We start from the raw sequence: 14,149 nt of genomic DNA on the forward strand, positions 1-14,149 counted from the left end.
TTCTCCTTGTTGAACTGCATTCTGTTGTTTTCTGCCCACTTGTCTAACCTGTCCAGGTCTGCTTGCAGCTGTTCCCTGCCCTCCGGCGTGTCCACTTCGCCCCATAGCTTAGTGTCATCTGCTGTCCAAATTTGCCCAGCATGTGACCAAGTTAAAAGACTTTGGAAATAAAAATAGGGTTTTTGTGCATGATTGGAAAAGGCTTCTTAGATTTTAGAAAGCTGACATTTCCAGATGGTTTGGGCTGTGCTGCTCATGCCACAGCTTGAGCTAAGTAGGATTTCTCTACAATTGAATAGGGCTTTTAGGGGTGTTCTATGTACCTAAAATGAGGGAAGGGAAATTGAAAGGATAGAAGCAAGAATGAGTCCTTGTTGGGACTGTCTGGACAAATGCAGGGACAGGAAAAGGGAAGCTCTCAGTTACTATAAACAAACAATAATGATAATCATTATGATTATTATTGAGTAAAAGGGATGCAGAATTATTACTGAGAGATACCAGATATCTGTACAGATTATTCTTAGTTCTGCAGCTGGTTTCATTGTGATTAGTTAGGGGTACACAAACACTGTGCATATTTACATCTCAAAATATATATTGTGTACAATCTTTCTAATAAGAACTGGCTGGCAGCTATTATTAACACACTAGACTGCAGGGATCTGCGTTATCATGTCTCAACAAGTCTGTTCTAACTAGTTATTACACTTTCTCGGCTTTTATTGGCTCCTGTACTCAATATTTTTGAGCTTTGTGAAAGTCAAAATGTTTAGACAGATTTCTGCTTCTCACTTCCTTTAGCTGGAAAATATCACCATAAGGTCAACGTTCAGTATTTCATTTTTTACGCTGCTATACTGGGACAGGGGGCAGAGTGGTTAAGGTATCTTGCTACACTTGTAGAGGCATGAGTGCTAGTCTTGCTCTAGACTTATTTTGAAGGCTGCCCAGCTGTAAATGGGTACCTAGTCTATCAAAGGGGGCAGAATGTGATGTTAGGCATGCTGCTGTCTTATATGCCTTAAACACATTATCCCAATAAGTTGTTTGACTCAGGTGGACCTTTGACGGTATGTTTGTGATCAAATACATTATTGTTATTATTTATCCTAAATAACTTATAACACATTTTAAGAAGTTCAGCCACTGATTCTTCTTGTTCTGGTGTCTGCACTGCCCTCCTTCTTTTCAATCTCTTTTTCTCAGACCCTCTGCTCACTCTCCCCTTCTAATGCCCAAGGTCAAAGCATGCATCATGTTTGTTTCCTTTTGACTTTACCATCTTCCCATCCTCAGTTAAGAAGAGACAGTATGCCATGTGATCATGCTGATGAGAGCTTGACTACCATTAAAATAGCTACTTGACAGCTTTATTGTTCTCTTTCTGCTGATTGCATAACAACTGGGATGCATGTTACAGCCATTTGGCTTCTCTGCGGATTGGGAAAGGTGAATTTAATTCTTCCTGTTCCTCTGCTTAGTTTCCTGAAAGAAGCCAGATTACTCAGGAAGTGGTAAAATTTCCATTTTATATCCTGAACACATATAACCACAGATTGTGGCTTCTTCTCTACTTCCTTCTATATCCCAGTCTGTTTGGAACCTAAACACAGATGTGCTGTATGATCTTCCTGTTCATTGTAAATACATCCAGAATTGTACAGGCCCTTCACCTATGGGTGAATTTCATCTATAATGTAAATTGAGCTGGGAGACTGTCAAAGGATTTGTAATAAGAATGACTTTTAAATGATGATATTTATTGTACTATTTTGAAAATCTCCTGCTGTTTCATGTATTACATGCATCCTGTGAATCTTCTGCTATATCATCACAATTCAAAATGGTAGCTTCTGATGTATCTTACTATATTTAACAGAGGCTTTAAAAAAATGAAAGCTCATGTTTCTTCGTAATGAAGTATTATTAGAGTACCTTGAACCAAGAACAACTTACTTGAAAATGTAATCTAATTCATTTTATGTTGTGAGAAAAAACCCCTCTGTGTTCAGTGATCACTGCTGTTACTTACGTATGCATCTTGAAAGAGTAAGATCTGGAACAAATCCCATTTTGCAAGTACATCTGTAGCTGCCCATCGTATTCAAGCACTCCCCATTAGGGCATACCCCTTGCAGCAAGCATTCATTAATGTCTGCAAGGAAACAAACAAAATCATAATAGCAATAAATGAACATTAAAAAGTTCAGGCTTCACATAGGAATGAACTGTAAGACAGTTATTACTGTATTTACTCAAATCTAAGATGACCCTGAATTTAAGATGATCCCCCAATAATTAGATTCTATGTATGGAACATTTATATATTTGTTATAGTCGTCCAAGTATAGAATCTAATTATTGGAGGGTTGTCTTCAATTTGTGCCTCTCTCCTCCCTGGCACAGCAGAGAAAGCAGTGGCTGGAGGAGTTGGGAGGCTGCGGGGGTCAGGTGGCTCCCTTGCCCTCTGCCTCCCTGACTTCTTCCCTCTGCAGCTTTCCTACCTCCTCTGCCACCTGCACCCCATCCCAGCTCCCCACAATATCTGCCTCCACTACTCCCCCATCACTGCCTCTTACCCACACCCCTCTTACTGTCAGACACTGCTCAGGCTCTAGTCCATCCCCGGGAGCATAGCATGCGGAAGGGCAGGCCCTGACAACCACACAGTGTCAGCACTGGTGACTGACCAGGCAGGCAATGCTGCAGTATCAGTGCTGCAGTTTAACCAGACAGGAGATGGAGTTTCCATATACTCCATGCCTGCAAGGGAAACAGCCTGAGTTGAAGCCACGCTGCACCTGACAGTAAGGCAGGAAGAGGGGGCAAAGGAGGAGCAGAAGCTGCAGAGGGCAAGTGGATGCAGGGGCAGGAGGATTCTGTGAGTCTGACTCTGGCCCCAATCTGGGCTCTGGGCCAGAGTCAGAGCCATTTGACCAGCAGCTGTCTGGTTAGGCCCCCACACCCGGACACTTCGTATGTGACTCTAAGATGATGAGCTTTTCCCCCCACGCTGATTGCGGGGGTGGGAGGGATGACCTTGTCTTAGATTTGAGTAATGGTATTTGGTACACTGGATGAAATGCCATTTGCATTCTGATTAGATTTTTTCTGAACACGTGAGTTTGCATCTCTGAAACATCACTAATAACAAAAATGCAATTATGTTCACACATTACATTTTTCATGTACTCTGACTTTAAAAATGAATTTGCTTCAGCCAAGCAGGAATGTGCAACTGGACAGGGCAGCAGAGTCAAATCCAATCCAAAGACTATACAGGCATTTTTCCTGTTTATCACAATAATACCTCTCTCCCTCCCACTGATTTACTCCATTTTTCTCTGTCAGCTTCTCTATCTATCCTACTATTTTGTACTATGCTGCTTAAAAGCAGCACACCCACATCAGAGATCTGACCCTCTCCCTTCCACAGAAGTAAGTGTATTTCAAGTTCTTTGTTCCCAGTTTCTTCTAAATTTTCTGAGATGAATGACTGCAGACCTAAGGTCACAAAGCAGCTCTCAAATTCCAGTAGATGGCAGGGGCTACAAGGCCTAGTTGACCTAGTTTCAGCTCAGTGAATTGTGGCAATTGCATTACATTAGGACTGGTAAAAAAGGGTCTAAAGAGACGACTTCAACAGAAAGACAAAGGAGTGATGTGAGCAAACAGGGTTTGTTGCTGCAGCTTGAGCTAAATCAGTGATTCTCAACTAGGAAGTCATGAGATCCTTTTAAGGGTGCCATGCAGTATTAGCACTGTTAGGAAACACCTATACTGATTCATAAGATAAACCCAGAAATTTCAAACAGAAATCTCCAGAGTCAAAAACATTCTAACCTGTTGTGGTCTTTTCTGAGTTTTTTAAAAAAAATGTGTTTCCAGTTGCACTACTTTTTAAAATAAATTCATTTTTGAAATGTGGGGCTGCTAAATTCAGAAAGGTTATGGAGAGTATGTGGAGCCTAAAAAAGGTTGAGAATCTCTGGACTATGCCCTGTTTATCTGTTTGAAAGGAAAACAAGAATCTACTATGCCTATTCTGTGGAAAATTTCCAAAGACTTTGGGATGAAAAGTTTCTTAAGTATTCTCCTCCTGAGACTGAAACAACACCTTCAGATGGCTTTCCCTCTTCTCAAGAAGAGGAGTCAGCTGACTACCCTTAGGACTCTGATTTTTTCCTCCCTCTTTGTAGAGGTTTTTTACTTGGGAAACCTCACTTCTGCATATCCACAGAAAAGTCAGGTAGACTCTGTGATTCTGGTCCCTGTTTCTCCTGTGCCTTTGGATAGTCTCCTTAGGGGAACTGTTTCTCCCTTACTGCAGCTTTTACTGGGGATGTCTGATAGTTGAAAGACAACGTGGTACTATTTTTCCTATCCTGGGTTGGAAGAAGGGAGTGAAATTTTTGCCTTCATCAGACAGGGTACCTTACCAATTTTCTTCCCTTCCCTTTTGGCTTTCTCTTATTCTAAAATGAATTAGCCAGGGTTCTCTTATTCTTCTGAAATGGAGTAGGATTTTGGCAAATGCTTTGGTCTACAAGTTCTACCGTTCTTTTAGGGTGCCGCTAATATCTTTAAGAAAAACAGCCCTGGATAATCTAGAATAACAAGTGCCTGTTAGCCATGTTCCATAGAGGCAGCTCTCATGATATCACCTATTTCAAGAATTCATGAGTTAGTGGTAGTAAATGATACATTCTGAAGAAATCCGTTTCTGGATTCCTTCAGATTTTGATATCCTTGATGAGGAAATTTGGAATGAGATCCTCATTTGTAGCAGTATAACAGAATATACTGACTATCCCACACCTCAGTGAAACTGGGGAAGGGCTGACTGGAAATAAATAAACTGAGAAAAGTTACAATCCAGAAAACCTTCAGAGGGATCAGCTGGGACCTCTTTGTCTTGCATAGCTATATCTTTCAACACAAGTCAAGAGATACTAATATAGTAATGAACTTGTTGTCTTTCGACATCCTATTTAAACAGTATTACTGATTTCGTCCAACATAATACATCAGGGAATAAGTAAATACGTGGAGTTTAAGTAAGGACATATCAACATGAAGAAAAAGCAATTATTTTTGCAGTTTATAAACTAGCCTGCTTACTGCATTTCAAAACAGACCTTCTAATATGGATTCAAATGCTCTTAAGATTCTAATGAAAAGAATTAATCCAATTTCTCTAATAACAATACTAGTTAATAAAAAACACCTCATTCCTCAGGTTCTTGGAACACCATGCAGTATAATAAAAGCAACAGAAAAATTCAAATACTAAACAAGCTCATGCATTTGAAAAAATACGATGGGTTGAAAAGGACAGAACAAAACTGACAATTATAAACAGGGAGTAGAGGTGTATGATTCAATTTGGATTCAGATTCGGCCCAATTCGAGGGACAGTGATTCAATTACCTGATTCAGATCACTGTCCTAATTGTATTAGGCTGAATCTGAAGATTTGATTCTGATTTGGAGAATCAGCGATTCAGCCATAGACACAGCTTTAAATGTTTTTTCTATATACCTCAAGGTACCAGGCACAGCTCGTGAATGCTGAGATGGTGGGGCAGATGGAGTGTCCCATGGGAGCATGGGGGGGGGTCCCTTGCATGCTCAACAGCAGACCCCCCCGTGTCCTCCCAACTCAGTGGTTGGCCACAGGGGGACCCTGGGTGCCACCCCCAGACCTAGAAGTCACCAGTCGCTGAGCCAGGGGGCAGGGCAAAGGGGTCTCCCATGCGCTCCATGGGGGACCCCCCCCACACCCCCATGGGACACTCCATCCACCCCACCATCTCAGCGTTCATGAACTGTGCCTGGTACCGTGGGGTCCGTAGAGAAAACACATAAAGCTGTGTCTATGGCTGAATCGTTGAGTCTCTACAAATATCTCCAAAATGATTGGGAGGCTTCCGATTCGAATTGGAGAAATTAATGGGTCTCCTGATTTGATTCGCCTTTGGAGATTCGGTCGCTGAATTGGGTCGAACCTCCTCTGAATCAAATCAGTGACCGAAGCTTTACACAGCCCTAATAGGGAGCCAGGGATAGAAACCACAGATACTAGGATTTTTTTTTTTAAGTGGGAAAAGATTAATTAAAACATATAGGTGTGTATGACTCCTTAGTTATTTCCTTGGTATTCTAGTTCCAGATCAGAGAAGTGTGCAGGTAAGTCTTTCACCTAATCTCCAAGGTCAGAGCCCCCTCTGGCTCAGCTCCATGGCAAAAGAGAAGGCAGCAGGCCAAATTTTCTACTGTTCTCCTACGCCTAGTATTCTCTAGTTCTCCCTTTCTGGCTCTCCAGCATGAGACAGCAAACCAGCCTTTCAGCTGTGCTCTCTGACCTATGACCCAGTGATCTAAAAGTTCAAGATGACAGATCAGGCAGGTTAAGGCTGACATTCTTGAATATAACAGGCTCTCCTATTGAAAAGTGCCAGCGATCCATTTTATCTCTTACCAGTATGAAGCACTGAGAGAGAGGAAACATGATAACAGGAGCTCAAGATAGTGAGCAAAACTTCTGCTCCATTTTGAACAAGAGGTAAGAAATGAAAAAGCTTAACAGAGGGAGAATTACAGTAATTGAGTCTTATATTGCTGCTGCTGTAAAGTTAAGGGACCACTAAAGATAATGCCTGTGGAAAATGAAAAAAAAAGATGCACTTCTGAACCCCATGTGATACATGGGATTCCATGTAAAGGGCACAAGACAAAATTAACACCATAAATCTAAAGCTAACACCTCCTTTAAACTAACTGGGGACACCTTGGGATTGACAGAATGTTTCCTGGATACTACACTAGTGGTTCTTAAACTTTTTAGATTCAAGACAGCCACTGAAAAATGCCTGCTCCTAGTGTTCACTCATTTCTTGACTATGGAAAAATTACAGAGCAATTCTTCTGTTACAAAGAACTCAGGAAGACCACTACAGGTCAGAATGGTTTTGACACTATGGATTCCTATTTCAAACACCTACACATGGATTCCTATTTGAACAGATATTTCAAATTGGAATCCAGGTGTAGGTGTTTCTGCATGTAACAGTGGTAATATTGCATGGCACCCCGAGCACCCTTAAAAAAATGTCACAGCACCCCAGGGTGATGCAGGACCTGGTTGAGTATCATCATACTATGCTATAAACCTGGGACAATCCATATTGTCCGTGACTAAGTACCAACCCCTTTGGGAAGGCATGGGTTAACCTCAGAAACAGACTCTGCTCTCAAAAATGAAGCAATGTGTGTGTCTGAGTAGAGGCAAGCCTTTAATCAGTATCAAGGGTGCTTGTAGGAAGAACTCCAAAAGACTTTGCAACGTGTTCTCTATCAGGAAGAACTAAGGAAAAAACAAAGGAGTGGGTGAGAGAGAAAATACTATCTGAAATGTAAATTTAAAATTCGTATGCTTACAAGACAAGCATTAAACCTACCTTCATTCATCAGGCATCTGAATATACCTACATGTACACCATGAGTTAAATACCTTAAATGTGCATATGCTAATGTGAGAAGTAGGGCTGACAAACGATTAAAAAATTAATCACAATTAATTGTAAGATTAAAAAAAAGTCACAATTAATCACAATTTTAATTGCACAATTAAATAATAGTCCTCACTCCCCCCCACCCCCAACAGCCCAAAGCCTGTGCATCCTGCAACTCCTCCCTGCCACCACCAACAATACACAGTCCCAGCCCTGGACCCTGCCCTGCGCCCACCCCAGACTCACCCCAGCTGGAGCAAACCAGCAGGAATCTGTGCAAACAGCCCTAACCCTGGCCCTCCTCCAAACTCATCTCCTCATGCTGAGCAGTGGCAGTGGCTGGGCAGAAGCTGCTGCTCAGTGTAAAGGAAAAGCAGTCCCTCTCCCTCACTGCTGCTGGGCCCTTCTTGCTACAGCTGCCTGAGAGCCCACGCTCAGGCTGCCCTATGACTCATCTGCACTGCCACGCTGCCCCACTGGATGGCAGCAGTGATGGCAATAGAGAGGAGCTGCAGGGCAGCCCAAGTGCGGGCTCTGAGCGGCTGCAGCAAGAAGGACCTGGCAGTAGTGGGGAAGAGGGGCCGCTTTTCCCGTGTGCCAAGTAGCAGCTTCTGCCTGGCTGCTCCTGCTGTGGAGCATGGCTGGGTGAGTCTGAAGCAGATGCAGGGCGGGCTGGGGTTGGGGCTCTGTGTACAGGTCCCAATGGTCTGGAGCCGGTCCACTCCATTGGTCAAAACAATGTATGATTAAGGAGATGTATTTGTTTTCATGTTAATCATGTAAGTTAACTGTGATTAACCTACAGCCCTAGTGAGAAGCATAGGGAAAAATAGGAAGAAGTGGAGATGCTAATAAAATCACAGAATTATGATTTCATTGGAATTATATAAACATAGTAGGATAAGTCCACGTGACTGAAGTACTGCCATGGGTGGGTAAAGCTTGTTCGGGAAGGATAGGTGGGGGAAAAAAGGAAGCAGTGTTGACCTATGTGTGAAGGTGACAAACGTGTTCTCAGGTGCAGTATGAAGTGGAAGGTAGGCTTGTTGAAAGCCTCTGGGGTAAAGGTCAGAGGGGAGAGCAGCTTGGGACATGACATGGTAGGCATCTGCCACAGGCCATCAAACCAGGAGGAGGAAGTAGATGAGGCCTTCTTTAAACAACTAATAGATGCTTCCAAATTGCAAGACCTAGTTTTCATGGGGCACTTTAATTATCAGGATATCTGCTGGGAGGGAAACAGCAGTGCACAGATTGTCCAATAAAATCTTGGAGTGTATTGAGGGTAAGTTTTTTTTATACAGATGGTAGACAGGCCCACTGGGGGGAAGCTCATCTCAGCTTGCTGCTCATAAACAAGAAGGGATTGGTTGAGAATGTAAAGGTAAAAGGTAATGCGGGTGAAAGTGATCATAAAATAATAAAGTTTGATGTCTTAAGGGGAGGAAGGAAAGACAGCACCATAATAAGGACAATGCATTTCAGAACAGCAGACTTTAACAAACCCAGAGGACTAGAGAGTTAGGTTCTGTTACAGGATGATGCAGAGAAGGCTAAAGTATTTAATGCCTTCTTTACTTCAGTCTTCACAAACAGGGGCAGCTACCAGATGACAAGTGCAGTTGGCAGCCAAGATAGGGAAGGAAACAAACAGCTTAGAATAGTAGAAAAACAGGTTAGGAATTACTTAAAGAAGCTAGATGCCTTCAAGTCTGCAGGGCTGGACAGGATGCAACCTAGGGTACTGAAGGAATTGCCTGAGGTAAGTTCAAAGCCATTGGCTATCCTCTGAGAACTTTTGGAGGTTGGCTGGGCTCCTGGATAAGTGGAAAATGGCAAATCTAGTGCCCATCTTTAAGAAAGGGAAGGAGAAGATCCAGAAAATGAGAGGCCAGTAATTTTGACCTTGATATCTGGAAAGATCATGAAGCAAGTCCTCGAAGAATTTATTGAAGTCCTAGAGGAGAACAAGGCAATCAGTAATAGCCAGCGTGGATTCACAAAAAAAAGTCATGCTTGACCAAGTTGATTTTCTTCTATAATAAGGTGACAAACTCTGTGGATGGGGAGAGAGCAGTGGATGTGTTATACCTTGGCTTAGCAAGGTTTTTGACATTTTCTCCCATGACATTCACATTACAAGCTAAGGAAATACAGACTAGATGAAAGTACTATAAAATGGATACATAACTGGTAGGGCTGTTTGAAGCTTCGGGTCCTGATTCGATTTGGAGGAGATTTGGTCCGATTTGGTGGCCAAATCTCTGAATCCGAATCAAATCAAGGGAATTCAAATTGAATCAGTTAAACAGTCCAAATTGATTCAAAGCTCTCCAAATTGATTCAGAAAAGATTTGGAGAGCTTCGGCGATTCAGGCAGTCCCCACTGGCTGCAGCAGGGAGCTGGACCCTGACTGCATGCTGGTAAGTAGGAGGTGGGGGCGGGGGGACTGGAGGAGGGGGTAGAGGACCATGGGGGGACTCCTGCCAGGCCCCATCGCCTCCCTGCTCCCCCAACCCTCCACATGGCTGCCCAGCCTGCCCCAGCTTCCAGCTCTTTAAAAAAAAGCCCCCACTCACAAGTGCTGCTGGGTGATCCCTGCTGCCCCCTATGGCCCCCCACTGCATGGGGGGCTCTGCCACCAGCCCCCGACCCCCGCCTGCTCTCCCAGCCCCCCTCACCCCAGCTCCTGCCCTTTAAAAAAAAAACCCCAAAACTCCGGCCTCATCTGCTGCTGCAGCAGCCTCGGGGCGTCTGGGAGCTCGTAGCAGAGCCCCCCATGCAGCTTGAGGCAGTGGTGGCATCGGGGATCGGAGGCTGGGGCCAGAGGCTGTGGTCAGCAGGGCAGCCATGAGGTTGCTGGGAGAGTGGGCGGGGGTCAGAGGCTCATGGCATAGCCTCCCTACATGGCATGGGGCAGTAGGGGCATCAGGGATCACCACCTACCAGGCAGATGCTGGTGAGTGGGGGCTTTTTTTTCCCTAAAGGGCTGGGAGCTGGGGCCAGGCAGGGCAGCCATTGAGAGCGGGCAGGGGATGGGGCCTGTGTGATCTGGAGATTCAGCTGATTCAGCAGCAGCCGAATCTCTGAATCTGATTCAGCCAAATCAATTCTGCACGGTGATTTGAATCATCAAATTGAAACACTGTCCCCTGAATTGGCCGAATCTGAATCCGAAGCGAATACCAGCTGCTTTGCACAGGCCTAATAACTGGCTGGTTCATTGTGCACAACGAGTAGTCATCCTTGTCTCACTGTCTAGTTGGGAGAACTATCCAGTGGGATTCTCCAGGGGTCTGTCTTTGGTTTGGTAGAGTTTAATATCTTCATTAATGGTTTGGACCATGGGACTGAGTACATGCTTAGCAACTTTGCAGATAACACCAAGTTGGTTAGAACTGTGGACAGACTGAAAGATAGGGCTAGGATTCCAAATAAGCTGGATAGACTGGAAAAACTGTACACAATCAGTCAGATGAGATTCAGCAAAGACAAGTACAAAGTCCTGCACATGGGATAGAATAATTAAATCAAAGGAAGTGATTCATACACTCTCTTCACCACCGGTGAGGCCTCACTTGGAATACTGCGTCCAGTTTCGGGCCTCACACTTCGGAGATCAGACAGACAGAGTGGGAAGAGTCTAGCAGAGAGTGAAAACAATGCTAAGGGGCCTGGGAAGCATGACTTATGAAGAAAGGTTGAAAGAGCTAGGGTTAGTTAGTCTAGAGAAGAGATAATAGTCTTAAAATACCTGAAAGGTGATTACAAAGAGGATGGAGAGAGACTTTTTTCTGCAGCTGTAGAGGACAAGATAAAGAGCAATGGCCTCAAGCTGCAGCAGAGGAAATTTAGGTTGAAGATTAGGAGGAACTTTCTAACTGTGAGGGTGGCCAAACATTGGAACAGGCTACCTAGAGAAGCTGTGTACTATCTATCCCTGGATATTTTCCAGAGCAGCTTAGACAGATCCTTGGCTGGGATGGTTTAGTCAAATATGAGCCTGTCTTGATCAGGGGGCTGGACTCCTTAAGAGGTTCCTTCCAGCTCTACCTTTCTATGATCCTATAATAATACTACATATTGCCATTCTACTGTTCAGCCAAATGCTAAAACACTTCCATACTAGGATTGCCACTATTAACAGTATAAATTGCTCATGATGAAATCTGAAAAATCAAAGTATACTAAAATCTGAAAAATCAAAGTATACTAAAAATGTACCTTTCATAGCACAGATTTTATAGTAGATTCAATATTTATACTAAATTCCTCATTAATCTTCACTAATAAATAAACCCAAATCATAAGAAGCCTTATTTATATATGGACGGTCAAGTGAAGAGCTTTTTCCCTGAACACCCTGTATAGATGGCTTGAACCAATTACCTGCAGAAATTCCAGATAATAAAACTCAGGGTGGAAACAGATGTTGCCTTTGTGCTGCCATAAAATTTTTTATGGTGGCCCTAAGTGAAAGCAAATAGATGTCCATACCTTTTGTTGTAATACAAATACCCAAAATTGTGGCTGCAAAAGATGTTAATACTTTGCACTGCTTTACTGTGGTGGACATCTATTTGCTGTCTGATAGAAGAGTCCAAGCAGGCTGGAGCTTCCCACTCTCTTCATAGAATCACAGGAACTTAGGGTTGGAAGGGACATCAGGAATTCATTTAGTCTGACTGCTACTCAAAGCAGGACTATCCTCAACTATATCATCTCTGGAAAAGGGCTGGGAGGCTTGAGAAACATGATTCTGCATACCCTAGGAATTTCTGTGCAGGATTGGACCCTTCCAGCTGTAGGAGAGCCTGGCCAGCTCTCCTTGCTTACCAAGACATGCTCTAAGGATCTCCAGGAGCACTTGTATAAGCAGAGAAAGTTGGGTTTCCCTGCTTACCCAGACATGCCCTGGAGATCCCAGGGACATATCTGGGCACATCTCATTAAGCATGGAAAGCTGGCAGGCTCTCCCAGGGCTAGTAGGGCCTAAGCCTGCATGGGAACTCCTGGGGCATAGAGGACTTGACCCCTCATGCCTCAGGAAAACAGCTTGCCTGTTGTTCTGCAGCATCCACTGGTAGGACAATGGGCAACATTTTTTTTATCAAATTAAGCAGATCAGCTGCGCCAGGACATGTCCCAACACAGTTAATCTTCCTGATTTAGTGATGTCTACTTCCAGCCTTAGTGATTTGTGCTCACCTTGTCCACCACTATTTAGCCCACAGACTTGTAGGTAATATGATTAAAATAGGCTGTCTTTACAGAAAAAAACCACCCTAGCCTACAACACCTTTCCACAGATTTCATAGGCCTAAAAGTATAAGACTATTCTTAGACTAATGTGCTTTTAGAAAATACAGTGTGCTAACCACTCACTTTGCCGCTGAATTTCTTGGAAAAAACAGGCTGAAATAAAGAGGCATTTTCCTTTTGAATGTTTTCCCACTTACATGAAGGTATGACTTTAAGTCAATTAAGCTACTTTAATGCTTAAATGTATTATTTAATAAAAAAAGTGTAGGAAATAGATAGAGTGACAAGTTGATATTAGCTTAGACAGAAATATAGGTACCATAACTTTAAATGTGAATGTTAAATTAATTGTTTCTTTGTATGTATAATAAAAATATACTGTGGAAGTCTACTAATACTACTAATAAACACTTATAAACTACAACACCTATAGACTACTGTCATCTTCAAGATGCTTTACATACATTAACTAATGAATCACTAGAGGTGAAGAAATATTGAAAAAAAACCCAAATATTGGCTTGAATTTAAAAATGAATTGCCATATTCTGTATGTGCATTTTTTGTCTTCTGGCTTTCCATGAATATTGAAGCAAACAAATTTTATTGATCTTAATGCTTATAACAGTGAATTTTAAGCTTTCATAGTCAAATATCTGCACTGAAAACAGACGCAGAACGAGGACAATGTTATGAAAGCTTCTTGCCAGAATCTAAGTACATAAACGGTTAAAAGAATCAGACAATGAACCGATCATACTTCTGAAGTCATGATTACATACAGGCAAACAAAATTATTTGATGTGATAGTGGCAATATAAAATGAAATGTTATTAGTCTAACTGCAGCAAGAAATTCTTACAGTAACCTGATCTTTCTAGGAATTGATTCGCAGAAGGATTGTATATTCCCAGAAAAAAGGTTTAATATTCTAAAATGTCCTGTTCCTTGTTTGCTATCTTTTTTTTTAACACTTTCCTTTCCCTGAGAGATTCTGAGTCCCTGTAGCTTCTTCAGGCTCTCTTTGTTCTGACTTCAGACTAACACAGCTAACTACCTCTCTTTGTTTATCACATACAACATGCCTCAAAATATACTTCACACAGGGCACATCTACACATGCTATTAATGCTATAAAAGCTTACTGTGCAATAAAATATTGTGCAGTAAGCCTTCCTTGGGATCATGTCCACATGTGCTCCCTGTTGGGAGCAAATCTGCTCCCAATGGGAGCAGCGCGGTACAGAACTACTACTACTCTGCTCTGACCCTCTACAGCATCCAGGGGGAGCACCAGGCTCCCCCCTGAGGTGCAAGTCTGGGAGCTGGCAGGGGGCATAGGGGCTGGTCCTGATGCACATGTGGCCAG

General features: G+C 42.9%; 1 protein-coding gene across 6 annotated transcripts in view; it reads right to left on the reverse strand.

Moving 5' to 3' along the window:
• Positions 1-14,149, reverse strand: part of LTBP1 (latent transforming growth factor beta binding protein 1) — a 333,716-nt gene that overhangs the window by 131,685 nt on the left and 187,882 nt on the right. For all 6 annotated transcript variants that reach the window (XM_019549709.1, XM_019549708.1, XM_019549707.1 and 3 more), the window contains one exon: positions 2,036-2,158. In XM_019549709.1, coding sequence (XP_019405254.1) covers positions 2,036-2,158 — 123 coding nt within the window. The remainder of the gene's footprint in view (positions 1-2,035; positions 2,159-14,149) is intronic.

Source organism: Crocodylus porosus, unplaced genomic scaffold (assembly GCF_001723895.1).
Source record: "Crocodylus porosus isolate Cpor-Errol unplaced genomic scaffold, CroPor_comp1, whole genome shotgun sequence".
Taxonomy (NCBI): domain Eukaryota; kingdom Metazoa; phylum Chordata; order Crocodylia; family Crocodylidae; genus Crocodylus; species Crocodylus porosus.